Raw genomic sequence first — 26,040 nt, forward strand, 5'->3', positions numbered from 1 at the left:
CGGGCGACAGCCTCAATCCATCAATGATAACCTCAGTCCAGTCAAACTTAATGAGCCCAGGAGGTACTTAAGTGTGTGTGAGGTGAACGCTGGCCCAGTTCTCCTTCCTCAACACTGGCTGCTGCCCAGAGCAGGTAGGCAGGTATGGGGTGGGGGTGAGAATGCCCTGGGCCTCAGGAGACCAGCTTGGAGAGCGAGACCCCAAGGGATAGTGGAGGGTCAGGACTGGAGTTGCATCTCCTGTCTTCAGCGGTTCAAGATCTGACTATTCCTAGGCCTGCAAGTGCAAGAGGAGCCCTGGGAAGCCTCAGGTATGAGACAGCCTAGATCTCAGCTCTCCCTTGTCCCGCCCACTCTGGCATGACCCCGCACCACTGAGCTCTGGGGGGTGGGGGTGAGCTGTGCTTTGCCTCTGGCAGCTTCCCCGCACCTTGCCCACCTGACACGAGGTGGAGGCTGGGTGTGTATGACCACCGCTGAAGGAGGGTGCCTGGGGAACTGAGCTCGGTGACGAGAAGAAGGCAAGCTAAGGGGAAGGCTTGCTGGGGAAAGGGGACAGCTCTGGGGGCAGCTCTTGCGACCTCCTCCCCAGGCCACCAGCGCCATGACGGTTTCGTACACCCTCAAAGTGGCGGAGGCCCGCTTCGGAGGCTTCTCGGGGCTGCTTCTCCGCTGGAGGGGAAGCATCTACAAGCTCCTTTACAAGGAGTTCCTACTCTTCATTGTCCTGTACGCTCTGCTCAGCATCACCTACCGGTGCGAGGGTGAGGTCTCAGGGCTGGTCTGTGGGGGACTAGGCTGCCCGCCTCCCTCTAACCCGGGCCTGCACCGGACCTTCCCAGGCTGCTGCTGACCCAGGAGCAGAGGCTCGTGTATGCCCAGGTGGCCCGATACTGCAACCGCTCCGCAGACCTCATCCCCTTGTCCTTTGTCCTGGGTAAGGCTATCCTCTAGTTCTCCCTGGCACCCTCACCCTCTTCCCTGACCTTTGGGTGGGGTTGACAGCTCGGAGGGTCAGATTTACCCCAGTAGCCCAGCCTGGAGACCAACCAGAGCAGGCTCAGAGGCATGGGAGCTGTGTGCCGGGTCCCGGATTTCCAGGGGGGTAGGTCCTGTCTATCACTTGCTGGACCCTCACTCCAAACAAGGCCCAAGCTACCTGCTGGCTGGCATCACCAACCTCTGGGTACTGGAGGGGAGCTGGGGAGAGATGACACCCCATTCCCACCCGCATGGGAAGCAGGGCTTGAGAACCGCCTGGCCTTGAACCACCGCTTCTCTGCCTGAGGAGGGCTGCCCTCCTTCCTCCCAGCATGGTCAGACCAGAGGAAGAGGGTGTCCTCCTGAGAGCGAGGCAGGGCACCGGAGCCAAATGGGTCCTTCCCTCTACCTTGGTTCAACCTGCCCTGGACCAGGCGCTCTGGCTGAGGGGCAGGACACGCTGACTCCCAGGCCTGTCATCTTTCCCTCCCATCCCTGCTACCCTTGGTGGCAACCAGGTTTCTACGTGACCTTGGTGGTGAACCGCTGGTGGGCCCAGTACACAAGCATCCCGCTGCCAGACCAGCTGATGTGCGTCATCTCGGCCAGCGTGCACGGCCGGGACCAGCAGGGCCGCCTGCTGCGCCGCACCCTTGTCCGCTATGCCAACCTGGCGTCCGTGCTAGTGCTGCGCTCGGTCAGCACCCGGGTGCTTAAGCGCTTCCCCACCATGGAGCACGTGGTGGATGCAGGTGCGTGTGCCTCCTGGGAGGGGAGGTCTGACCCCCAGGGGAAGCTCCAGGGTCCCAACATCTAGAGGCAGAGTCTAGGCTCCACCCACTTTATCCCTGCAGGTTTCATGTCTCAGGAAGAAAGGAAAAAGTTTGAGAGCCTGAAGTCTGACTTCAACAAGTACTGGGTCCCCTGTGTCTGGTTCACCAACCTGGCGGCCCAGGCCCGGAGCGATGGGCGAATCCGTGATGACATTGCTCTCTGCCTGCTCCTGGAAGTGAGTCAGCCTAGCACCAGGCCCATGTGCCCCCCTTGCCCTAGCTCTGCAAATTGGAATCATAATTTTAGTATTTAACACTTACATCGTGCCAGCTAGGTACTGCACATTGTTGGAAGCACTGTACTTACATTAACTCATTTAACCCTCGCAATCCTTGAGGTAGGTACCTTTATTACCACCCCCTTTCACAGATGTGGAAACGGAGGCAGAGAGTGGAAAAGAAATTTGCCCAAGTCACACAACTAATTAGGCAAACTGGGATCATACTCAGACAATCTGGCTCCAGCTCTGTGCTTACAATTACGTTGCTAAACTGCTTCCCATCACAGGCACCCGAGCCTGGGAACACCTCTGAGAGCAGACCTGTCCCAGGCCCAGTCTGTGTTGGGCTCCCCTCTTCTCTCCACATTCTTCACTCCTCGTCACTGACCTCCTCCTCCTGCTTCCCACCAGGAGCTGAACAAGTACCGAGCCAAGTGCAGCATGCTGTTTCACTACGACTGGATCAGCATCCCTCTCGTCTACACCCAAGTAACGGCCTCTGCCCCCCCAGTCCCTCGGTCTGTCCTGTGCTGTGTGAGGCACTGAGAAGAATTAGAGAGGGAACCTGCCTTGGGGCAGTTCAGTCCAGTGAGACATTGAACGGCTGAGGCCTCCTCCTCCCTGACACCCACTGAGAGGGCCCCGTGCTCTCTGGTGCTGCCATACCTTGCTACATGTTTTCATGACTTGTCGGACCCCCACACGCATCCCCCTCCGCAGGCCCGTAGGGACAGGGACAGCATTTCTCCCGTCCCTTCAGCCAGGCTTCCCTTCTCCAGGTGGTGACCATAGCAGTATACTCCTTCTTTGCCCTCTCCCTGGTTGGCCGCCAGTTTGTGGAGCCAGAGGCAGGGGCTGCCAAACCTCTGGAGCCAGGCCAGGACCCGGGGCCAGCGCTGGGGGACCTGGACATGTATGTGCCTCTCACCACTCTGCTGCAGTTCTTCTTCTATGCTGGCTGGCTCAAGGTGGGCACTTTGGGTGGTCATGCCAGCGTGTTCTGTAGAGACATGAACCCAGGGCCCATCCCAACTTTGGGGACAGAGAAATGAGCAGAAACACTGTCTTTCAACCTGCAGGTGGCCGAACAGATCATCAACCCCTTTGGCGAGGATGATGATGACTTTGAAACCAACCAGCTCATTGACCGCAACTTGCAGGTGAGTGGTGGTCCGGGGGCAGAGCCCTGCTGTGAAGGAAAGGAGGCCCTTTGTGACTTGCTGCCCACCCAGGTGTCCCTGCTCTCCGTGGATGACATGTACCAGAACCTGCCTCCGGCGGAGAAGGACCTGTACTGGGATGAAGGCTCAGTGCAGCCGCCCTACACTGTGGCCACGGTGGCCGAGTCTCTGAAGCCTTCCTTTCTGGGCTCAACTTTCAACCTGCGGTGAGTGGCCCCAGCAGGAGGGCCCAGGTCCCCCCCACCGTCTGGGATGCCAATGACTCAGTCCTCCCCACCCTCTTCTGGAAAGCAAGTCCACCCTGTGGGCCTGTGTTGAAGCTCGCTCATGCGGTCCTCTCGCCCGCAGCATGAGTGACGACCCCGAGCGGAGTCTGCAGGTGGAGGCGACCCCTGCATTGGCTCGGCAGGTGCCAGCCGCGCAGACCCCGCTGCTCAGCCGCTTCCTGGGTGCAGGAGCACCCTCCCCTGCCATCAGTCTCCGGAACTTCGGCTGGACACGAGGACCTCCCCGGACCCCTTATCTGCTGCGCTCCAGGGCCGAGGAGGGTGGAGACCCCGAGGACTGCATTGAGGAGGTGGACTGCATGGAGGAGAAGGCGGGTCCAGAGGACGAGGCCCAGGAGCCCTGAGCAGAGGCAGCCCCTCCCCCCTTCTCGCCCCCCTCTTCCGGTGTATTAGGAGCAGGAGCATTTAGGGACCGCCTTGAAAGAGGAAGATGGAGAGAAGGGCCTGAGCCAAGGCTCGGGAATGTGTCCACTTTGACGGGAGGTGGGATGGACTCTGTGGGGAGGTGACGCTGGAAGAACACATGGAGAGGCATAGAGGCGCAGCTACGGCCCCGGTGCAGTTCATTTCCTCGGCAGTGGGGGGCTAGGCCAGTTCTCAATCTTGAGGAAGCATCACCATGACTGAAGGGCTCATTAAAAAGTCCTAGAGCCGAAACCGGTTTGGCTCAGTGGATAGAGCGTCGGCCTGCGGACTGAAAGGTCCCAGGTTTGATTCCGGTCAAGGGCATGTACCTTGGTTGTGGGCACATCCCCAGTGGGAGATGTGCAGGAGGCAGCTGATCGATGTTTCTCTCTCATCAATGTTTCTAACTCTCTATCCCTTCCTCTCTGTAAAAAATCAATAAAAAAAAAAAGTCCTAGGTACCACTCAACGTTTCATTAGATCTGAAATGGAGCTCAAGGATCACAATTTGAGTCATACATAAGATGTTTAGAATATACCCTATCCTGATAACCTCACTCTGAAGATGGATCAAAGTATGTGTTGGTCACTTTTGCTTTATCCGTAATGTTCAATTTTTTGTTTACAATGAGAATATATTTATCACTTGTGTAGTTACAATCATTTAAAATTGAGTTGGCATGCTGTGCGGTGAGATAAAGGGCTTGGGAACCTGCACTGGAGGCTGATTAAACTCAGATGTGAAGGCAGACATACATACACCACCCAGCCCACGCTTCCAGCATCTGCACTTTGTGCCCAGCCTTTCTCCACTCCCACCAACCAAATGTGGAGAGTGGGTAAATTTAAGGGATGAGCCCTGGCCGGTTTGGCTCAGTGGACAGAATGCAGCTTGTGGACTGAAGGGTCCCAGGTTTGATTCCGGTCAGGGGCACATGCCCAGGTTGCAGGCTCGATCCCCAGTGGGGGGCATGCAGGAGGCAGCTGATCAATGATTCTCTCTCATCATTGATGTTTCTACCTCTCCCATCCTCTCTGAAATCAATATATATTTTATATATATATATATATATATAATTTCTTAATTAAGGGATGAAAGTTGTCTATCCCCATGGTGGTACTGCTGTGCTGGGAGCACTCAGTTCATGGTTAAGAGAACTAGATTGGAGTCATTGCTAAACTGAGCTTCTCTAAGGTCCCTGTGTTCTAGGATCAGCCTCCAGTAAATAAATTAGTGAATATCAAAGCTGATCATAATGCCCAAGGAGGCAAATGCCAGAACTCAGAGGGGAGGCAGGAGTACATAGGCAGAGGCTGAGTGCAGCCGGTGGCATTCGTCTATGGACTCCATCAGAATGCTGGTTTTGCTATTTTCCTGCTGCGTGACCAAATCTACAATGTGGACAACAGCACCTCTCCATAGCCATTCACTAAGGAAGGTGTGAGTTTTTGCTGGGTTTTCAGGGTGAGGTAGCCTTGCTCCAGGACAAGAACGGTCATCTGTGAAGACAGTGGAGGCTCCTTAGAACCTACTGGTCCTATTGACGGATGAGGTGGAAGGGATGGAGGGAGAGGAAGATCAATGCCTTGCAGAGCTCAAGTTAGAAAAGACAAAGGAGTGCTTATAGCTTTTTGCATTTGTCTAGTAGGTCTTCTGGTTTTTACTAGAAGCCACCACCCCTCCCTCCCTCCCCACTCCCCAAAGAGAGGAAAGGCAAAGTGTGGAGTGTCGCTCTCAGTAACTATTAAGTTGGTGCAAGAAGATTCTCACTGGGTAAGGTGGAGTCTAGGTTTCCCCAGAGCCAATGGTAAGATTTTAGAGCAGCGGTTCTCAACCTGTGGGTCACGACCCCTTTGGCGGTCGAACGACCCTTTCACAGGGGTCGCCTAAGACCATCCTGCATATCAGATATTTACATTACGATAACAGTAGCAACATTAGTAATTTTATGGTTGGGTCACATGAGGAACTGTATTTAAAGGGCCAGAAAGTTGAGAACCAGTTTTAGAGGTTTGGGTTTATTTTTGTCCTGGTTTTGGGGGCTCCTCTTTCCCAATTGACTGTTCACGTAAGTCTGCAAGTTAGCCAAGTTGATGAATCACTTGGATTTTGGACTCATTTGGCTCATAAAGTATGTATTTGCACTTTCCATCAACTTTAAATAAATTGGATCAGACTTCAGGAACTCATTAACTTAGCACATATTTGAGTATGTGGCGCATGGCCATGCACTTTCCCAGATACTGGAGACACAGCAGGAAACAAATATCCCTGCTCCTTGAGTTGTATTTTTGAGGACAAAAAAAGCAAATAAAAAAATTTTATGCCAGGTAAAGGGATGAGAAAAACGGGCAGAGCAGTGTGGAGGGGACTGCAATTTCAAATTGTGATCAGCCTAACCCGGGTGGCTCAACGGTTGAGCATCAGCCCAGGAACCAAGTTGCTGGTTCAATTCCCTTTCAGGGCACATGCCCAGGTATCGAGCTCAATACCCAGTGGGGTGTGTGCAGGAGGCAGCCAATCAATGATTCTCTCTCAGCGATGTTTTATTAATGGAGAAATACATGCTTCTTTTATTATTTTTTTAAAATATATTTTTATTTCCCTAGCCGGCTTGGCTCAGTGGAGAGCATCAGCCTGCAGACTGAAGTTCGATTCCGGCCAAGGGCACATGCCTGGGTTGAGGGCTCCATCCCCAGTGTGGGGTGTGCAGGAGGCAGCAATCAATGATTCTCTCTCATCATTGATGTTTCTCTCTCTCTCATTCTTCCTTCCTCTTTGAAATCAGTAAAGAAATATATTTAAAAATATATATATATATATATATTTCTTTATTGATTTCAAAGAGGAAGGGAAACATCAATGGTGAATCACTGATTGGCTGCCTCCTGCACGCCCCGTATTGGGGATTGAGTCCGCAACCAGGGCGTGTGCCCTTGACCCCAACGAATCCGGGACTAAGTCCCGCAGGCCAATGCTCTATCCACTGATCCAATTTAAAGTTGATGGAAACTGGCTGGAGCTTGATGTTTCTTTTTAATCCTCACCAGAGGATATTTTCCATTGATTTTTACAGAGAGTAGAAAAGAGAGGGAAACAGAACTATTGATGTGAGAGATTGGCTGCTTCCCGCACAGCCCCCGACAATGGTCTGAGGGCCAGGGAGGTGCCGGAAACCAAGGTTTGTGCCCTTGACCTGAATCGAATCCAGAACCCTTTGGTCTGCAGGGCTGACCAATGCTCTATCCACTGAGTTAAACTAGCTGGGGCTCTCATCGATGTTTGTCTCTATCCCTCTCTCCCTAAAAATCAATAAAAACTTATTTTTAAAAATTGTGATCAGAGAACTCACTAGACAGTGCAAAGACCTGGAGAAAGTCATGTGGATATCTTAACTGTTCATAAATTAAAGCCAGATGGCAGGCACTATAGAAAAGGGACCAGTCACACTGAGTTCCACAGTAGTAAGGATTTTGAGATGGGAAGCGATTTTGGTAAAAACCCCAATGTTTTAAAATAATCTGATTGCTGGGGTTGCACTGGGGACAGCAGAAGCAGCATTGAGAACGAGTAAGATACAAAAAAGTGACCAGAATGGTCAAGGTGACATTAACAGGCTAAAGCAAGATTCGATATTAGATGAACCTGCTGACATCAAAGTGCAGGTGTAAGTAGGTCTGTGTTAGCTAAAGTCAGAAAGATAAACACAAGCTGCATTTAAATGCTGGTGATAGCCCTACCTGGTTTGGCTCTGTAGATAAGAGCATCAGTTTGCAGACTGAAGGGTAACCAGTTCGATTCTGGTCAAGGGCACATGCCCAAGTTACGGGCTCGATCCCCAGTAGGGGCATGCAGGAAACAGCCAATCAATGATTCTCAGTTTCTCGCTCTGAACTAAAACATCACTGGCAACCTAATGTACTTTTTAGGGGGAGGGGTTAGGGCTTAAGAGAAAAATAGAACCTGCTCTCAACAATGCAGAAAAAAATTTTTTAAAATATATTTTATTTATCTTTTACAGAGAGGAAGGGAGAGGGACAGAGAGTCAGAAACATCGATGAGAGAGAAACATCCATCAGCTGCCTCCTGCACACCCCCACTGGGGATGCGCCCGCAACCAAGGCACATGCCCCTGACCAGAATCGAACCTGGGACCAATCAGTCCCCAGGCCGACGCACTATCCACTGAGCCAAACTGATCAGGGCCAGAAATTTTTTTAGACCACTAAGACGTTAAGGGCCCAGTCAGTCACCAGTGACTGACACTATACAGTGGGGCCTTGACTTACGAGTGTCCTGACTTCGAGATACGAGTCGTCTCTCGGATGATTTTTGCTTTGAGTTGCGAGCTAAAATTCGGGTTACGAGCCAGCTTCAGATACCCCACCACTAGTTGGCGCAGCGAACGTCACAGTGAATGCCACAACATCAGCCCAGCATCATGTGTCTCATTCGTTCACAAACGAGTAATTTAAGTTACCAGCTCCGTCACAGAACAAATTGAACTCGTAAATCAAGGCCCCACTGTACTTTCCATCCGGAAGACAAAATAGGCTGGGTGCTTAACATGTTAAACTCAAGGTTCAAGGAGTACAGGATCTCTAAAGGAGCCAACTTTAGAAGCAATATTGCTTCACGTTACTATCATGGTCAACACATCAATACTATGGGGGCCTTGGTGCTGTAATACCTCCCTTATACAGTCTTTGCTTGGCCAGCAAGCCACATGTCACTTTCCCCCTGCTACACGTTTTTAAATCCTCGCCCAAGAACATTTTTTCCATTGATTTTTAGAACAAAAGGGAGGGAGGAGGATAGAGGGGAACATCAGTGTGAGAGAGACACATTTTTGATTGGCTGCCTTCTGCATGTTCCCTGACCCAGGCAGGGGACTGAACCTGCAACACAGGTAGGTGCCCTTGACAAGTAATCAGTGCGCAGGTTGAGTCTCTAACCACTGATCGACGTTGCCCAGGGCCCCCCCAGAGTACTCTAATATCGTGCTGATCAAATATTCAGATGTGGACACAGAACCTAGGATAAACACCTTTATTACACGGGCTAAGACAGAAGGAAGAGGACTTATTTGCCTTTCCGGGCCTTGATTTTCCTCAGATAGAACTCCAGCTCCTTGCCCTCGAGCACATAGCCATCTGCTCGGCCGCACTGGCCTGGTCTTGAAGCGATGCATGCTGCCGAGAGAGTATGTGGTCCTTAGCAAGAGAGCAATACCGTCTACCCGTAACTATGTGCCCTTAAAAGCATACACTGGTTCAGGCATTGGGGGGCAGGCACGAAACCTGTTGTCTCCTCAGATGTACTTTATCACCACTTAAAGTCAGTAGCAGAACTGGACAAAGTTTTCATCACTGAGACAGTCCCCTTAGCCTGGGCACTCACTTCTCAGAATACTGCTCACTCAGGCCTATGGACCCCTGCCCACCATTTCCGATTTTAGCTTCCCACTGATGGGTTGACCAAGTGGTGATTTGTATGCTGCTGTTATTAAACTGTCCTGGTGAACCCTCTAGACCAGGGGTCCTCAAACTACGGCCCCGGGGGCCACATGCAAATACAAATATTGTATTTGTTCCCATTTTGTTTTTTTACTTCAAAATAAGATATGTGCAATGTGCATAGGAATTAGTTCATAGTTTTTTTTAAAACTATAGTCCAGCTCTCCAACGGTCTGAGGGACAGTGAACTGGCCCCCTGTTTAAAAAGTTTGAGGACCCCTGCTCTAGACTACATGGCTGGCAGTCAAAAGGACCGGGGCAAGGGTAAAACGCAGAGGGCACACCATCGCTTGTGACCCACCACCCAATGCAACAGCCATCTCACCAAGCAGCTTGCCCTGCTGGAACTGCTCCTCGAGAAGGCTGCTGATTTTGGCATTCTTTTTCCTCTCATCGTATTTCTTCTGAATTTTCTTCGACCGTTTTTTGTTCAAAATCTCTTCCTCTTCAGGAGTCTGAGTAAAGGAGACAAAGATGGGTTAGCTGGGGGTCCCCAAATTCTAACACGAGGAAGGATTGTCACAGTACCCTTGAACCCCGCACACCCCAACTTCTGCCTTCCTCAGCACTAAAGGCTTTCTTCTCTTTCCATTCAGTAGCAGAACTGGACGGAATTTCATCACAAGAAGGCTGGAATCAATCAGGCCGGCCCCCCCCCCGGCCCCCCCCCCCCGCCTACAGGGAGGTTGACCCCCCAAACACGCACCAGCTTGGCCCCCTTCTTGCGGCCCAGGGGCAGTGCGTAGTGGGACTCGTACCACTGTCGGTACGGTGTGCTGTCAACCAGCACGATGCAGTTCTTCACTAGGGTCTTGGTGCGGACCAGCTCGTTGTTGGATGCATTGTAGACAACATCAATAATCCTCGTTTTGCGCGTACAACCTGCTCGCAGGAGAAATTCAGAATCAAGCAGAGCCAACCAAAGGCCAACTGGCCTGGCCCCCCAATCCCAGCCTTAACAGGGCCCGAGCAGCAGCAGGGCACCAGCTCCCCTTCCCGAAGCCCATCACAGTCTCTAGATTCAGCCCCTCCCTGAGCCCACAGCACTGAGCACAGGCTGGAGAGAAAGCTCTCCTTACCACCGCCTTAGGGTCTTTGCAGGAGAAACTTCAGTCCTGGGTGGAGGCCCTGGACCTGCTGCTAAAGGCACCTACGGAAGCTCTTAGAACCGCGGTCTCAGAAGGAAGGCTGGTGCGAGTCCCCACCCACGCCCGCCGGGCCCCACTCACACTCCGAGCCCCAGGAGAAGTTGCCCACGTCCAGCCTCAGGGCCCGGTACTTCTTGTTGCCGCCGCGCACGCGGACGGTGTGTATGCGGCGGGGTCCAATCTGGGGAACACGGGGAGACGGGCACGGGGTCAGGAAGGACAGCGGGACGGAGGGGCAGGGGGCCGGCCGGGCGGAGGAACGGTCAGTGTAACTATGACGAGTCCCAGCATCGGCCAGTGGCTCACAGTGGCCAAGACGGCCAGGCCAGGCCTAAGGATCCTGTTTTCATCACTCAGTCACCTCCAGGAAAAAAACACACCGAGTCCACTCGACAAACACCGGGTTTCTACCCAGCACGTGCGGAGCCCTTTGACCCGCACACACAGCAGGTCCCGTGCAACCTCTTTAGCATTTACCCAACAGGGAGCGATGACGGGGCCACTCGGCCCAAACGTCACAGAGCCCACCCCGCGGTGCAACAGCCACGTGCAGGCCCGACCGCCCGGCGGCGAGGCCCCGCACAAACCTTAGTGTTGGCGGCAGGGCGTCCCAGCTCATATTTCCGCTTCTTGTGGTAGGGCTTCCTCTTGCCCCCGGTCTTGCGGCGCTTGTGCCAGTTGTCCCGAGAGATACCTGTTTGGGGGTGCGGAAGCTTGAACCCCTGGGTCGCGGGGAGCCCTGGAAGCTCCAGACCCCGCGCAGGGCGGGCGGCGCGCTCAGCTCTCCAAGGTTGGCTTCCCCACCGAGATCGGCGTTTCACAGCAATCCTAGGCTGTCATCATGCGCGCGCCGCCCAGCCTGCACCCTCTCCCGCGGCAGCCATGTTGGTGCCGCTGGCAGCCCCGGCTCGGGCTCGGGCTCGGGCACGGACCCCAGCGCTGGCCTCGGCGGCACAGACCGGAGCACAAACTTCCTCATGGCTGGCCGTCGCCGAGGGTCAGCGCGCCCACCCTCCTAGCTTGGCTGCGAGGCAGGATGGCGCCGGATTGAACGCGCTCCTCTACCGCAGCCCTTAACACAAGCAACACTCACCCATGGCTCGGCGCCGGTACGAAAGAGAAAACGCAAAGAATCACGGTCCGGTTTGTAAAACGTAGTCCCGCCCTAAAACGTAGAAAGTAGCCGGCAGTTACGACGGTTTTGCGACCGCGTCCTACGTACCCCGCAGTTACCACGTGTCTGCGACCGCCCGAGACCTTCCTCCTAAAAGGGGAACCTGGGCTCTGAAGCCCTGGGGAGGGGGCTGGGGAGGGGATTATGGAGGGCCTGGGGCTACGTTTTACAAACCGGACCGTGATTCTTTGCGTTTTTGGGGAGGAGGCTGGGGAGCGGATTGGGGAGGGGATTGGGGAGGGGCCGCTGGGGAGGGGCTCCGGGGAGGGGCGCTGGGGAGTGGATTGGGGAGCGGATTGGGGAGGGGGCTGGGGAGGGGGCTGGGGAAGGGCGCTGGGGAGGGGATTGGGGAGGGGCGCAGGGGAGCGGATTGGGGAGGGGGTTCGGGAGGGGGCTGGGGAGGGGCCGCTGGGGAGGGGGCTGGGAAGGGGCGCCGGGGAGGGGATTGGGGAGGGGCGCAGGGGAGCGGATTGGGGAGGGGGTTCGGGAGGGGGCTGGGGAGGGGCCGCTGGGGAGGGGGCTGGGAAGGGGCGCCGGGGAGGGGATTGGGGAGGGGCGCAGGGGAGCGGATTGGGGAGGGGGTTCGGGAGGGGGCTGGGGAGGGGCCGCTGGGGAGGGGGCTGGGAAGGGGCGCCGGGGAGGGGATTGGGGAGGGGCGCAGGGGAGCGGATTGGGGAGGGGGTTCGGGAGGGGGCTGGGGAGGGGCCGCTGGGGAGGGGTCGCTGGGGAGCGGATTGGGGAGGGGGTTGGGGAGGGGGCTGGGGAGGGGCCGCTGGGGAGGGGCCGCTGGGGAGGGGCTCCGGGGAAGGGAGTCTGGCGGCTCGGCGAGCTGTGAGCTTTGGCGGAGGTTGACGGCCGAGGGGTCGTGGGGAGTAGCCTGGCCGCTTGCCCTTTGAGAAGATGCATTTCAGAAGTTTTTGCAGTGGCCCAGGATGAGATGTGGGGCGTTGGAAAAGGGTGAAAGGCAGTAGAGATGGAAAGGAGGGATGAGCTTGGGGTTTGTTCTGAAGGGTTTGGGGAGAAATTGGATGTTGGGGTTTAGGGAGAGGGAGGTGTGTCAAGGATTTTCAATAATTCACTTCACCAACTGTCTGAGTATTGGTACTATTTTTGTTGAAGTGGAGTAGGTAGGAGCTTGGTGACTCATGTAAGTGGGAATGGCAGTGTTGAGGCCTGAGACAGGCCACCCCAAAATATCACATAATGGCATATTGGTTAATTAGGTACTTGAGAAACAGAAGGGCACCTGACTTTCCATTGTCTCCTTACATGCAGAAAATAAATCCCCCATGTGAAAGTGTCCTCCCTGCACGTGAAAGACACACCTTATTTAGTTTTTAGTATGATTTCAGAGAGAGAGAGAGAAACATCAATGATAGAGAATCATTGATCGGCTGCCTCCTGCTGGCCCCCACTGGGGATTGAACCCATAACCCAGGCACCTGCCCTGACTGGGAATCAACCGTGACCTCCTGGTTCATGGGCGGACACTGAGCCACACCAGCTGGGAGAGAAACCCCTTACTGATAATAGTTAAGTAGTTCAGGGCTGACCAGTCTGTAGAAGCAAGCATTAGCCTTTACTAATTTACTACTCAAGCCCAGACCTTGCTTAGATTTCTTATGAGCACTGACTTTCTTTGTCCTGTTAGTTTCTCACAAATTTATTGTCTAAAAAATATTAATAGATGTCTGGTTTGATAATTTACTAAAGCCTCATTTTATTATCTGACCATCATATTGTGATTCTTCCATGTACACATGTAAATGGATTTTTTTCTGTTAATCCAGTGTTATGTCAATTTTACTCTTGTTACTAGTCCAGCCATAAGAACTAAAAGTAAAAGGGAATTCTCCCTCTCCCTGACAACAGGCAGCTGAATGTTCATGTCTGGTCATCCTTATGGAAGAGATCTGGACAGAAGATGTTCTTTTGGGAACCAATGGTATATAAATGGTAATTAATGCTGCCAGAATGAATATAGTAATCTAGGCAGACAGCATAAGGCAAACTTTTCTTGTAAAAGGTAAGTAAATACTTTAGGCTTTGTGGGCTATAGTTTCTGTGTCAGCTTTGCTGTTGTAGTGTGAAGGCAGCCATAGACAAAGGTAGACAAATGGTCATGGCTGTGTGCCAATAAAACTTTATGGATACTGGGATTCATTTGTTATGAATACTATGCTTTTGAATTTTTTTTCAAACACAAACAAAAACCACTAAGCTCTTGGGCCCCATCAGTACACAGTAGTGTGCCAACCTCTGGTATAAAGAAATAGAAGAAGAGGGCCTAGGTTCAAGGCGTGAGGAATGGCAACATTTAAGGCCAGGTAGAGAAAAGAGGCTTGCAAGGGAGCCAGAAGGAGCAATTAGAGTGACAGCACTGGGTGAGGGTCATGCCATGGTCTCATGCTACTATGATGTCCAGTTAAAAGGAAGACTAAAGAGTGATTATTGGATTGTTGAGTGGCATTGGCAAGAGCAATTTCTGTGCAATGAAGTGGACAAAACTTGATTAGTTTTTCCAAAAACTTGAAACAAGGGGAAATTTAAAAAATACAATATATGTAGATAATTGTTTTTAGAAGTTTGAAGGGGTGTGACTGAAGAGGACACAGAGCAGAGGGCAGTTTTGTTTTTTTAAGGAATAAACTGCTTGATTTATAGGCCCTTATATAGTTGGCTCCATACTATCTCATTCATTGGAAGGGATTCTCTCAACGTTATCCCTTTCTTCTGTATCTTCAATCTCATACTAGCTTCCAGCACATTCAGAATAAAATCTATTTTTTCCCCCTTTGGTGTGTGTGGGGTGTGTATGTGTCAACCATGAAATGAGTTTGGCCCTGCATGGTCAGTGGAGAGGTGTCTTAGACAAACTGTGGGCCCTGGGGTGAAAGGGTGTCATGGCCTGAAGCCTGGTTTTGAGGATCTAACAGCTTCAATGCAGTGCTCCCATGTTGTGGATTTTCCTGTTCTGAGTCCCTTTGTGGGGACTACAGCACCCCTAAAATGGCCTTGAGGTGAGGCTTCCAGAAACGTCCCAGGCTAGATAAATGTTTTGGGTGTGGGCTGTGTGCGCCATGGTGGGTGTGACTGTCTAGGGCCCTGGGATTGGAGAGTTGGTGACATTCCTTGCCCATGACCCTGTAGAATAAAATCTAAATTTCTTACCAGGAACTGGAAGACCCAGGAATAGGGGCTGTGTAATTTCATGTCATCCTGCAGAGAACCTCTCTTCTGCTTCCCTTAATACCCTCTCCTGGACACTACTCCATTTGCTTTGAGACCATCAGTGATCATATTATGGCTTTGGCCCTTTTTTTCATTAGTTACCTTGAAAAATTATCTCCTGCCTGACTGGTGTGGTTCAGTGGTTGAGCACTGACCAATGAACCAAGAGGTCATGGTTCCATTCCAGGTCAGGGCACATGCCCAGGTAGCAGGTTCGGTCCCCAGTGTGAGGCGTGCAGGTGGCAGCTGATCAATGATTCTTTCTCATTGATGTTTCTCTTTCTCTCCCTTTCCCTTCCTCTCTGAAATCAATAAAAATATATTTTAAAAAGTTATCTCCCCAAATAATAACTATTGTCCACATTCTTTTTTAAAATATATTTTCTATTTCATATTAAATTTGTAATGAATGTAAATCTTGGGATTAGGAAGCTAATGGCATTTAAGTTGCCAAAGAGGTGGTTTTCTTATTTCACTCCATTATTTTTTAGAAATATATTTTTATTGATTTCAGAGAGGAAGGGAGAGGGAAAGAGAGAAAGATCAATGATGAGAGAAAAAATCATTGACTGGTTGCCTCCTGCATGCCCCCTTCTGGGGGTTGAGCCTGCAATGTGGGCATGTGCCCTTGACCAAACCCGGGACCCTTCAGTCCACAGGCCTATGCTCTATCCTGTGAGCCAAAGTGGCTAGGGCGCTATTACCCACATTCGAATCCTGAGGCAGGTAAATAACTATTTATTCAGATTTCTCAGCATCCAGTTCCTACAATCTTACTAGTATGTCATGTGTCATTCATCAGGAAAAAATCCTCTTTGTCTTCAACCTCTCCTCTAAATTTTGCCTTCTGAATGTTTCCTCTGCTTCCTAACAGAAACCTGATTATCTCAGAAGACTTTTTCTGGTCAACCTTTCTCAAGTGGAAGATGACTACACTCTGGTTCTCTAGCTGGGAGAGAGGTGTGCTCCATGGTCTTTGCCAATTTTAGGCCATCCTTACTCTATTTTCTCTAAAAACCACAAACTTTGAACTTTATGCTATAAGACTATAACATTCACAACCCCTCTTTACTGCAGTTATCCATAAATGCTGGTTCTTACCAACTTATGCCTGGAAGATTTTAAATCCTGACTCACTGATCCTTTCTCTAGTTCTACTCCTATCATTTTGTGGGTGCCAAACATGAGCAACACAGATGCCTGAGGCAGCATTACTAGTTGGGGCTAATAAGAGGCTGACCAAAAACCCCACAAACCCCAAAACCCACTTACAAGGAAAAACAGTGCAATGAAGGGATTTGAAAAACTTACATATTCCTGGGAAGTTAGAAGGCCATGCGCATATGCAGGGCTGAGTGTATGCCAAGCCAGATAAGACCTGAAAAGACCCTGATATCAGTGAGATATGGCTGACCCTGAAGCTCTGCACAAACAGGAATTAAAAGCTATGTACCATTGTGGCCCATGTCTCTAAATGGTAAGAGCACTGGCCCAGGAACCTAAGGTTCATGAGTTCGATTCCTGGGTTGCAGATTCAACCCCTGACCCTAGTCAAGACTGATGCAGGAGGCAACCAATCTATGTGACTCTCTTACACTGATGTTTCTCTCTCTCTTCCTCCCTCCCTCTCTTTCACGCTCTAAAAATCAATGGGAAAAAATATCCTTGGGTGAGGATTAACAACAAAAAAGCTATACATCATGCCTTGGCCTGTGTGGCTCAGTTGGTTGAGCATCATCCATCCCATGCACTGAAAGGTTGCTGGTTTGATTACTGTTCAGGGCACATGCCCAGGCTGTAGATTCAGTTCCCAGTCGGGTGTGTACAGGAGGCAGCTGATCAATGTTTCTCTCTCTCTTTTTCTCTCTTTCTCTAAAACTCAATAAAAAACATTCTTAAAAAAGGAAAAAACACTATATACCATAAGCAAGTGGGATTTATCCCAGATTTGCAAGGTTGGTTTCACATTTGAAAATAAATTAATATACTATATTGATGGAATAAAGGGGAAAACACAGAAAAAAATCGACAAAACTTAATACACTTTCATGATAAAAATACTCTACAAACTAGAAACAGAAGTGACTTTCTCCACCTGATAAAGGCCATCTACAAAACTCCACAGCTTATATTATCCTTAATGATCAGAAATAAAACAAGGATGTCCATCCACCCTGGCCACTTCTATTCAAAAATGTATTGGGGCCCAACCAGTGTGGCTCAGTGGTTGAGTATCAACATATGAACCAGGTCATCTGCAGGTGTGGATTTGGTCTCCCAGGTAGAGGACAGAATCAGCACTGCCCAGAGTTGCAGTAGTGTCCTTAGTCCCAGAAGGTTCAGACACACTCCAGGCCTTTCACACGTGCCACACAACAGGCTGATTTTTTTCCTCTTTCTTTATTGTTAGACACAATGTGTAACCACAAAACAAAAAACAACAGGGATCCTCTTAGACCTTAAAACAGCAAAGCAAGGAACGAAGAGGTTTAAAAGTATAAGACACTTTAGTGCCCAGACCAAGGATGGCAGGTCACAGCCGCCAGCAGCCAGTCCATGTAGGCAGAATGCTGACCAAGAGAAAGCTCTATGCCAACGAGCCTTCCCCTCTTGGAAATAAGGGCCACACGGGATACTTAAAAGTTCCCTCTTCCCATCCTTGCTCCCTTCAGGACTACAATGGAGGAAGGAAAGTAGCGTCCCATGTCACTCTGATCTCCCCAGCTGCCCTGGCTCTGATGCCCCAATACTTGGCATTTACCAAAGCCTGTCTGAGCTCAGAACCAGGTGCCCACAGTTCACTGGGGAGAAGTGGGGTGGTGAAAAGGCTGGGTGTGACACCAAAATCCTTTATTTGCAGTCGTCACTGGGGCCGTTTCTTGCTGCTTATTTGTTTGCTGGCCTGTTCTTCCATCTGCATGGCCAAGCGTAAGGCCTTGATGTCATCTGGAAGGAAGGAGAGGTGGTACACTAAGGGTTAGAGGGTGTCTCAGAGGCCCCACTCCCTCAGGGCAGAGCTGCCATCACCTGCAAAGACCCCACCCTGCAGCTCCCCATCCAGCTGCACCCACCTTGCAGGGCTGAGAAGTGCTTGGCTTGCTGGGCCAGGGCAGACTCTGTCTTGTTCACAAAGGTCTCCAGGTCGTAGTCGGGCTGCTCGGTCATCTCGGAGAGCTCAAGCCAGCTTGGCACTTGCTGCAATGACACAGGGAGCACCTTGCCGGTCCAAACCAATTTAGCAAATCATACCTAACTGCAGTGCAGATGGCCATTCCTCCAGATGGCCCACACCCTGCCTCCTGACCCTCCTGCAGAAGTCCCCAGACTCAAATATTCCTCTTCCATGTCCCAAACTTGCCCCTGTCCCTTATACCAAATGAATGTTATTTGTCTTGATGCTCAAGCCAGAAATCTGAACAACTTTACTTTCACCCTGCTTGTCCCCAAATCCTACCAAGTCCACCCTTTAATGGTTCTTGAATCTCATGGCCATTGCCACACTCAGTCTAGGCACCAACATCTCTTTCCAACAATCTCCTAATGGCTCTCAACTCCTAAGTGCCTCTACTCACTCCCCCCATGTTCGCAAACCAGGCTTCACACGGTGGGTACAGTGATGTACCCAAAGCTCTGATATGACCTTGGCACCACTCTGTGAAACTCCCTTCAGAGGCATACACTGCCCTCCTAACGAAATCTAGGCGTCTGGTCTGAACTATAAGGCCCTTTAGCATCAAGTCCTTGCTGACCTATCCACAGCTTAATTTCCCTTCATCATCAGCTCACACCTTTTGCTCTGACCAGAGCAAACTTCTCATTCTTCATGAAAGTACCATGTCCTTTTAAACATTTGTACCCGAGTACTCGAGGGAGGGAGGCCATGCCTAAGCAATGATCTTTCATGTTCCCTCTTCCGTTCCAAGGGCCTCAAGCTCTTCCTTCCTGCTCTGCACCAAGGGACCCCTGTTACGGTGCACTTTCGGGCCTCTCTCCTCCACCTGCTCTTCTACAGTAGGCATCATGGCAGTGCTAGTACCTGTCACTTACTAAACACTGACCACATGCTGGGCACTGCTGAGTGCTTTCTTTTTTTAAAATATATTTTTGATTTCAGAGAGGAAGAGAGAGATAGAGATAGAAACATCAGTGATGAGAATCATTGATTGGCTGCCTCCTGCACGCCCCCTATTGGGGATCAAGGCTACAACCCAGCATGTGCCCTGACCAGGAATTGAACTGTGACTTCCTGGTTCATAGGTTGACACTCAACCACTGAGCCATGCCAGCCAGGCTGCTGAGCACTTTAAAAGCACATTAGCCTTAGCAAATTTGGCTCAGTGAATACAGCGCCGACCCGCAGACTAAAGGGTCCCTGGTTCGATTCCAGTCAAGAGCAGGTACCCCTGTTTGCAGGCTCAATCCCCAGATCCCCAACCCTGGTTGGGGCACAGGTGGGAGGCAACCAATGGATATATCTCTGTCACATCGATGTTTCTTTCTCTCTGTCTCTCCCCCCCTCTTTAAAAATATATATTTTATTGATTTTTTACAGAGAGGAAGGGAGAGGGATAGAGAGTTAGAAACATCAATGAGAGAGAAACATCGATCAGCTGCCTCCTGCACATCCCCCACTGGGGATGTGCCCACAAACAAGGTACATGCCCTTGACCGGAATCGAACCCGGGACCCTTGAGTCTGCAGGCCGACGCTCTATCCACTGAGCCAAACCGGTCAGGGCTCCCCTCCTCTTTAAAAGTCAATGAAAAATATCCTTGGGTGAGGATTAAAAATAAATAAATAAATGCACATCATTTAACCCTCAGACAAAACCATCCTGTCTTAGCCATCTTAAGGATGAAGAAACTGAGGCTAAATGACTTTCACAAGGAAATCACTTATAAATAAAATAATCAGGGCTGAACAAGTCTTGCTTCAGGGCCTACTATCCATACTTTATGTTTTTGGTCCTTGGTCACAGCACAGGAGCTGGCATACAGAAAGTACTCACCGAACATTCACTGAATAACAAGGTCCCTGCATATCAACCACCCTTCCAAAACCCCCAATTAGGAGCATGGTGGAGAGAGACTAGCTCCGGCTAGAATGGAGGAAAGCTTGTGTGCCAGGCTAAGGAAGAGGGTGTGGTATTAGCTGACCTAGAAGAATGGATGAGTGAATAGGTAAAGAATTAAGGAATGCTAGGGTGGAGGGCTGCCTCTTGCCATGCCAACCTGAAGACCTGTGGAAGCAAAGCCCAGGTCACATTCAGGCAATGGTGCTGAGCACAGCAGCGGGCCTGTGCTGGGGTGGATATGCCAGTGCCAGCTGCCCACCTGGACAATCTCCTTGAGCTCTTCAATGGCCCTCTCCTCCAGCTCCCTGATCTGAGTCATGGCTTCATTAAAGCTGGACATCTGGGAAGACAGTTCCTCTTCTTCCTTGGAAAGCTAAAAGGAGACACACAAGAGTATGGCCCAGTTCCCATCTCAGCAGGCCATGTTTCTGTCTTGCTAGTCCCCACCCTGCCCCTTACGTTGCTTGTGATCAGAGACTCCTGAGAGTTGGCTTCTGTCTCTTCGGTTTCCATTTGAATTGGCTGCTCCCCACTGGGCCCACTGTGGGGGCTCAGCTCCTTGACCCTGAGGAAACAAGAAGGTTTCTGATCCCATAGCAACCTTGTTGGCACTCACAAGAGTGCTGTACCACTTAAGACCGCCAGCCTTGAGGCTTCAAGGGGATGGAGCAGCAGCTTTGCCTCTGGCCTAGGAAAAAACCCTCATGCATGCTGACTCCCTACAAGGCCTGGAGGGGACTGGGACAGACCTTCCAGCATCTTGTCAGAATTCCCGAACCTCAGGTTCACTGAATCATGGAAGAGTAAACAGTAAGCACTGAGTCCCAGAGCCTCCTCCCTCTTCCATCACTGCCATTCCCTTCTCCTCTCCCGCATCCTGCTCCCATCCCACAGGGCCATGGGTACTGGTACCTGTCTGCATATCTTAGGGTATTTAAAGTATATTCACAGGAGCTTATGCCTGGTGAGATCATGGCAATCTGCAAAAGAAGGCATGGATGGTTAAAGGTTGAGGATCATGGAGTATGGGGTATGGGGTATGGGAGAGAGGTCGAGGATCATGGGGAGAGGCTGCCAGGAGGAGTTTCTCCAAATTACTGGACCCTCATGGTACTGGGGGAGAGCTCATTAAGCACCTATTCACCAGGCAACTGGCTCCACTGCAAATTAAAGCTCCTTAAAAAGTTGGTTCCGTGCCTTTAAAGGCACATCTTGTGACCCCCTCCTTCTTTATCTCTTCACTGACCCATTCCTCACACTGAGGTCACACCTGAAGGCTCTGTGGCTCCTACTGGAGCCCTCACTTCATCCAGGCTCAGGAGTGCCTCAGGGAGAAGGCGTTAGAGCTTAATCTGAAATCCCCATCTTCCCTGCAGACATGGGAGAGGATGTTCATGGAGGGGTGCAGACCCTAGCTAGAAGGGCTTGTGGGTAAAATAAGGAAGGGATAAAAAGCCATTCAAGGCCATAGCCCTTCCCGTATTCTAGGCTGGAAGCCAAGGAATACGAGGGAGGTCACAGAAGCCAGGATGCCTCTCTCCTGCTTCCCCAAAGGTCCTCCTTCTGAATTCTAGAGCCTCCTTTCCACCGGGTAAGGGAGGAATGATCTCCTCCAAACCCAGAGCTGCGGGGATATACGGAGTACCTCCTTTCCTCCCCCGGGTAGGCAAAGAGGAGTCTGGAACGGAAAGGCAGGGATGAAGCTCAGTTAAGTTAGAGTCTGGAAACCCAGACAGCCAAGGGCACGGGCCTCCTGCCCAGGATAGGCCTAGGTGATGTCCTGCACCACCTCCCCAGCGCCCCTACTCACCATACAGGTCCTTGAGTTCTCCCCGATGAAGGAGTCCCGTAGCACCTGTGTCAGCTTGCTCTCGCGGAAAGGGGTGTGAGCCTTGTTCTGTCCCAGGGCCCTGATGCACTCCTGTGGGGCACCAAGTGCAACTGAGGCCCTTTCCTTAATCTCCGCTGCCCACTTCCTGCCCCACCAGCAGTCCCACCTCTACCTAGGCCCTGCTACCTTCAGAGCCAGGAGACTTTTGTTGATTTCTGCGCCTTCCATGCGGGTCTGCCGGTCAGCACTGGAAGTGTCTGCACCTCGTTCGTTCCCTGCCAGATCCACCAAAGAGAACTTGCCATGCACTCTCCCTTTGGCTTTAAGGAGAATCTGGAAGCAGGCATGAGAGCGGGAAGAGTTGGAGTTGGCAAATGTCTGCCCAGAGGTCCTATGGTAAAGGAGGCAAAGAAAGGCTATGAGCTTCTGAAGTCACCAGCCACCCCCTTCCACAGCAGTGAATTCTCTGGTAAGAGAGGGACACAGGTCAGGACTGTAAGAAGTCCTATGTCTTCGTCCCAGATTTCTGTTCTGCCTTCCCTGGGCAGAAGCCCTCCCTCCAGCAGAGGAGCTGGTAAGTTTTCCTGGCAGCCACAGTATTGAGTTCTATGCTAGGGGCATGGCCAGACCGGGGGGCCCATAAGGACACGGAGAAAGATGAGCTATCTCTGTTGCAGGGCACACAGGGAAGGAGGATTGTCATGAACCACTTGCCAAAACGTGAGGGCCCTGCAGCGAGAGGGCAGCTCGCTCCCTGAGCCTCCAATGCACCAGCCTAGTGCCTGGAAGAGCACTTCCCCACAGGACCTATGGCTCCAGCACTTTCAGCCTAGAACAGACCCAGAGCTCCCATCTCCCATCACAGAGGGAGGGAACAGTGAAGAGAAACCCAGACAAGAAAGGAAGCCTGCCCTGGTTAGATTTAAGACACTTTGAGTTGCTCCTGATGAGCCTGTTAGAGACCTCTTACCACAGGGGCCTTCACCGTCCTCCCCAAGCCAGGGAGAGCGGGGCTCTGTGGAACCAGATGGGATCAGAGCTAGTCTGTCACCTGAACTGGGCATTAGAAAGTAGCCCCTTCCCCTCACTAGAATTCTGACCTGCAGGCACTGCCTATGTCGATCATCTTGATGACATCCTCAGCACAGTTAACCAGGTGCTCCTGCAGCCCCAGCACCTGCACCTGCTGCTTTCCATCCTCCAGCACGCGCAGCTTGGCCTTCTTGTTCAGCAAATCGAACAGCTGTGTCGGGCAGGGGAACAAGGCTAAGGCCATCAGGTACTGGGCACCCCACCTGACGCCTCCCTCCCTCAGGGCCTATCCCAGCTTAGACAAGGGCAGGCAGCAGGAAGGGAAGACAGAACCTGAGCTGGGCAGACTAGCAGAGGGTGTGGGTTCCGAATTGGGCTGCCTCAGCTTGATGTGATTCTAATACTTCACTAGCTGTGTGAACTAGGTAAGTACTTAACCACCTACACAATAGTGATGGTAACACGTCCTTGTAGGGTTTTTGATTAATAAGTGAATCAAAACAAGTAAAGTGTTTAGAACATAATGTCATATTAATAATCAACATTAGCAGCCCTGCCTGGCCAGTAACTCAGTTGGTTAGTCTCATCTCTACATGGCAAGGTTGCAGGCTCAATCCCTGCCAGATCTACCAAAGAGACATATACAAGAATCCCCCATGCACCGCAGGGTTTCAGGTTCGATCACTGGTTGGGCACATACCCAGGTTGCAGGTTCGCTCTCTGGTAGGGTTGTGTGTGGGAGGCAACTGATCGATGTTTCTCACATCGATATTTCTCTCTCTCTCTCCCTCCTTCCTCTTTCTCTAAAATCATTGGGGACATATCCTTGGGTGGGAGGATTAAAAAAAAAAAAAAAAAAGAATTGCCCAGCTGGTGTGGCTTAGTATTTGAGCATTGACCCATGAACCAGAAGATAACAGTTCGATTCCAGGTCAGGGCACATGCCTGGGTTGCAGATCGATCCCCAGGAGGGAGCGTGCAGGAGGCAGCCAATCAATGATTCTCTCTCATCACTGATATCTCTATGTCTCTCTCCCTTTCCCTTCCTCTATCTGAAATAAAAACATATTTTAAAAAAAGAATCAACAAAATGAATGCATAAATAAGTGGAACAACAAATTGATGTTTCTCTCTCTCCCTCTAAAATCAACAAATAATTTTTAAGTATTTAAAAAAAATCAACATAGCCATTATTATCTAGATCCTGCTCTAAGGAAAGCAACTCTGCAAAAATGAAGAGAGTTGTATGTGTATTTATTCATGTATACACACAGAGATGGGGGTTGGAAGAGAGGATGAATATGAGAACAAATATGGGTGATTAAAGGAAAAAGTTATGAAGGAGGTGGGTAGAGGGTGCACAGGGCACACTCAAGGCAGACCTCCCATCTGAGAGGAGCCCTGCGGAGTATTCCTGCCATACTTGTTGACTCTTTTTTTTTTTTTAAAGCCCGATTACAGCTTTTTTTTTTTAGTTTTTTTTTTTTTTAATTTCAGAGAGGAAGGAAGGAGAGATAGAAACATCAATGATGAAATGATGAGAGAGAATCATTGATCAGCTGCCTCCTGCACGCCCCACACTGGGGATCGAGCCCGAAACCCAGGCATGTGCCCTTGACTGGAATCGAACCCGGGACTCCTCAGTCCGCAGGCCAACACTCTGACCCATTGAGCCAAACCAGCTAGGGCACTTGTTGATTCTTGAGTACCATTCCACCATCAGACGAAACCGCCCCCCATATGTCAGGGCAGAGCTTCACAGTCCATAGATTGTTTGGCTTCTACCATTTCTAGCCAACCGCAGGTTTTTGAGAGTTCAGGGCCCCCAACAGTATAAACAGGGTCTCCTTGTCAACTACCTTCCCATTATAGATCTCAAAGAACGTCACATAGACTTCCAGGCCCAGGTTCCGGTAGCGGGGCTGATTCTTCATGAGGAAGACATCCTGGGCTATGGGAAAGAGCATGGATTAAGTAAGCAACCTGCTTTCTGTGCCCAACCCCACGGCGGCAGAAGACACTACTCACAGGCCATCGCATAGATTCCTTTGGATGCATTCTGGGCTTTCCCAGAGAGGCCTCCGCCCATAGTCTGCAAAAGGAAGGGACAGAAGACTTGGTAAAGGGCCCTTGGCCGAGGCTAGAGCACTACCGGCTCCATCACCCCAGTGGGCCACACCGAAGTTGGGAGGCTGGACCTGTTAAGGCACCTCTCTGCACCTGGCACAACAAGCGTTATCTGATGATGGAGCACCTACACTGAGTGGATTTTCTACACGAAAATCACTGTCTTCCTTTTTAGGGACCCAGTGCAGCTGGGCACACTCACACCCTGCCATGCTTGAATACTCACATGTGTCTTGCCACTTCCCGTCTGGCCATATGCAAAACAGGTCGCTTTTCCGCCTTGGAAAATTGTGTGTACCAGTGGCCTTGCTGTGAACCTAGGAGAAAGGATAGGGAAGAGTGTATTATCTCTGACCAAAGTGTGTACCCTGGAACATGGTCCTGCTGCCTTCCACTGCAGAACCTCTGGGCCCTCCATTCCTCCTTCCAAGCACTAGTACTCCTCTCCTGCAATGGGGTCCCACCTGACTCAGCCCACTTACAAATCTGAAATTCTCCTAGCCGGCTGGAGGGAGGTGGGGGCTGGACTGACTTGCTACAAGCGAGTGGATGGCCCATCCTCTAACTGAGCCACCAGCCGCTGCCGACTCTGAAGACAAAGACAAAAGCCTGAACTTAGCAGCTGACATACAGCATAAGATACACTACAAAGATCAAAGGAAACCCTCTAAAGTAGGAGCCCAAAATGTTGTAGTCTTTGTGGCCATGTAGATATGTCACATTAAAAAACAACAATCTTTTTTTTTTTTTTTTAATATATTTTATTGATTTTTTACAGAGAGGAAGGTAGAGAGATAGAGAGTTAGAAATATCGATGAGAGAGAAACATCGATTAGCTGCCTCCTGCACATCTCCTACTGGGGATGTGCCCACAACCCAGGTACATGCCCTTGACCGGAATCAAACCCGGGACCTTTCAGTCCGCAGGCCGACGCTCTATCCACTGAGCCAAACCGGTTTCGGCATAAAACAACAATCTTTAAAAACATAAAAAACAT

At 50.9% G+C, this 26,040-nt stretch overlaps 3 protein-coding genes and 5 non-coding genes across 11 annotated transcripts in view; 2 read left to right on the plus strand and 6 right to left on the minus strand.

Moving 5' to 3' along the window:
- Positions 1 to 604: 604 nt before the first annotated feature.
- BEST4 (bestrophin 4) lies at positions 605 to 3,847 on the plus strand. The gene is made up of 9 exons (XM_070403262.1): positions 605 to 756; positions 843 to 937; positions 1,500 to 1,733; positions 1,836 to 1,990; positions 2,447 to 2,524; positions 2,815 to 3,003; positions 3,115 to 3,195; positions 3,268 to 3,422; positions 3,565 to 3,847. Exons 1-9 carry the CDS (start codon positions 605 to 607, stop codon positions 3,845 to 3,847), a joined length of 1,422 nt encoding a protein of 473 aa, XP_070259363.1.
- Positions 3,848 to 5,524: 1,677 nt separating this feature from the next.
- On the plus strand, positions 5,525 to 5,584 carry LOC139004632 (U7 small nuclear RNA). Its single transcript, XR_011470487.1, has one exon. It is a non-coding gene; the product is annotated as a U7 small nuclear RNA (small nuclear RNA).
- A 3,360-nt stretch (positions 5,585 to 8,944) lies between these two features.
- Positions 8,945 to 11,764, minus strand: RPS8 (ribosomal protein S8). The gene is made up of 6 exons (XM_070404892.1): positions 11,667 to 11,764; positions 11,161 to 11,267; positions 10,655 to 10,754; positions 10,132 to 10,307; positions 9,751 to 9,880; positions 8,945 to 9,101 (listed from the first exon to the last, which is right to left on the minus strand). The coding sequence occupies exons 1-6, from the start codon at positions 11,668 to 11,670 to the stop codon at positions 8,992 to 8,994; spliced, it is 627 nt and encodes a 208-aa protein (XP_070260993.1). The 5' UTR covers positions 11,671 to 11,764; the 3' UTR covers positions 8,945 to 8,991.
- LOC139004654 (small nucleolar RNA SNORD38) lies at positions 9,216 to 9,284 on the minus strand. Its single transcript, XR_011470505.1, has one exon. It is a non-coding gene; the product is annotated as a small nucleolar RNA SNORD38 (small nucleolar RNA).
- Positions 9,984 to 10,052, minus strand: LOC139004657 (small nucleolar RNA SNORD38). The gene has a single exon (XR_011470507.1). It is a non-coding gene; the product is annotated as a small nucleolar RNA SNORD38 (small nucleolar RNA).
- On the minus strand, positions 10,831 to 10,933 carry LOC139004658 (small nucleolar RNA SNORD46). Its single transcript, XR_011470508.1, has one exon. It is a non-coding gene; the product is annotated as a small nucleolar RNA SNORD46 (small nucleolar RNA).
- LOC139004646 (small nucleolar RNA SNORD55/SNORD39) lies at positions 11,344 to 11,421 on the minus strand. The gene has a single exon (XR_011470498.1). It is a non-coding gene; the product is annotated as a small nucleolar RNA SNORD55/SNORD39 (small nucleolar RNA).
- Positions 11,765 to 17,373: 5,609 nt separating the features above from the next.
- KIF2C (kinesin family member 2C) overlaps positions 17,374 to 26,040 on the minus strand; it is a 32,221-nt gene continuing 23,554 nt past the window's right edge. For all 4 annotated transcript variants that reach the window (XM_070404894.1, XM_070404893.1, XM_070404895.1 and 1 more), the window contains 11 exons: positions 25,269 to 25,359; positions 24,944 to 25,007; positions 24,775 to 24,866; positions 22,984 to 23,126; positions 22,070 to 22,274; positions 21,863 to 21,973; positions 20,965 to 21,032; positions 20,512 to 20,617; positions 20,312 to 20,425; positions 18,050 to 18,173; positions 17,374 to 17,924 (listed from right to left, as the gene is read on the minus strand). In XM_070404894.1, the coding sequence (XP_070260995.1) occupies positions 17,842 to 17,924; positions 18,050 to 18,173; positions 20,312 to 20,425; positions 20,512 to 20,617; positions 20,965 to 21,032; positions 21,863 to 21,973; positions 22,070 to 22,274; positions 22,984 to 23,126; positions 24,775 to 24,866; positions 24,944 to 25,007; positions 25,269 to 25,359 (1,201 nt within the window). In that variant the 3' untranslated portion in view covers positions 17,374 to 17,841. The remainder of the gene's footprint in view (positions 17,925 to 18,049; positions 18,174 to 20,311; positions 20,426 to 20,511; positions 20,618 to 20,964; positions 21,033 to 21,862; positions 21,974 to 22,069; positions 22,275 to 22,983; positions 23,127 to 24,774; positions 24,867 to 24,943; positions 25,008 to 25,268; positions 25,360 to 26,040) is intronic.

Source organism: Myotis yumanensis, unplaced genomic scaffold (assembly GCF_028538775.1).
Source record: "Myotis yumanensis isolate MYYU_CA2020_CCGP unplaced genomic scaffold, mMyoYum1.0.hap1 SCAF_2, whole genome shotgun sequence".
Classification (NCBI taxonomy): domain Eukaryota; kingdom Metazoa; phylum Chordata; class Mammalia; order Chiroptera; family Vespertilionidae; genus Myotis; species Myotis yumanensis.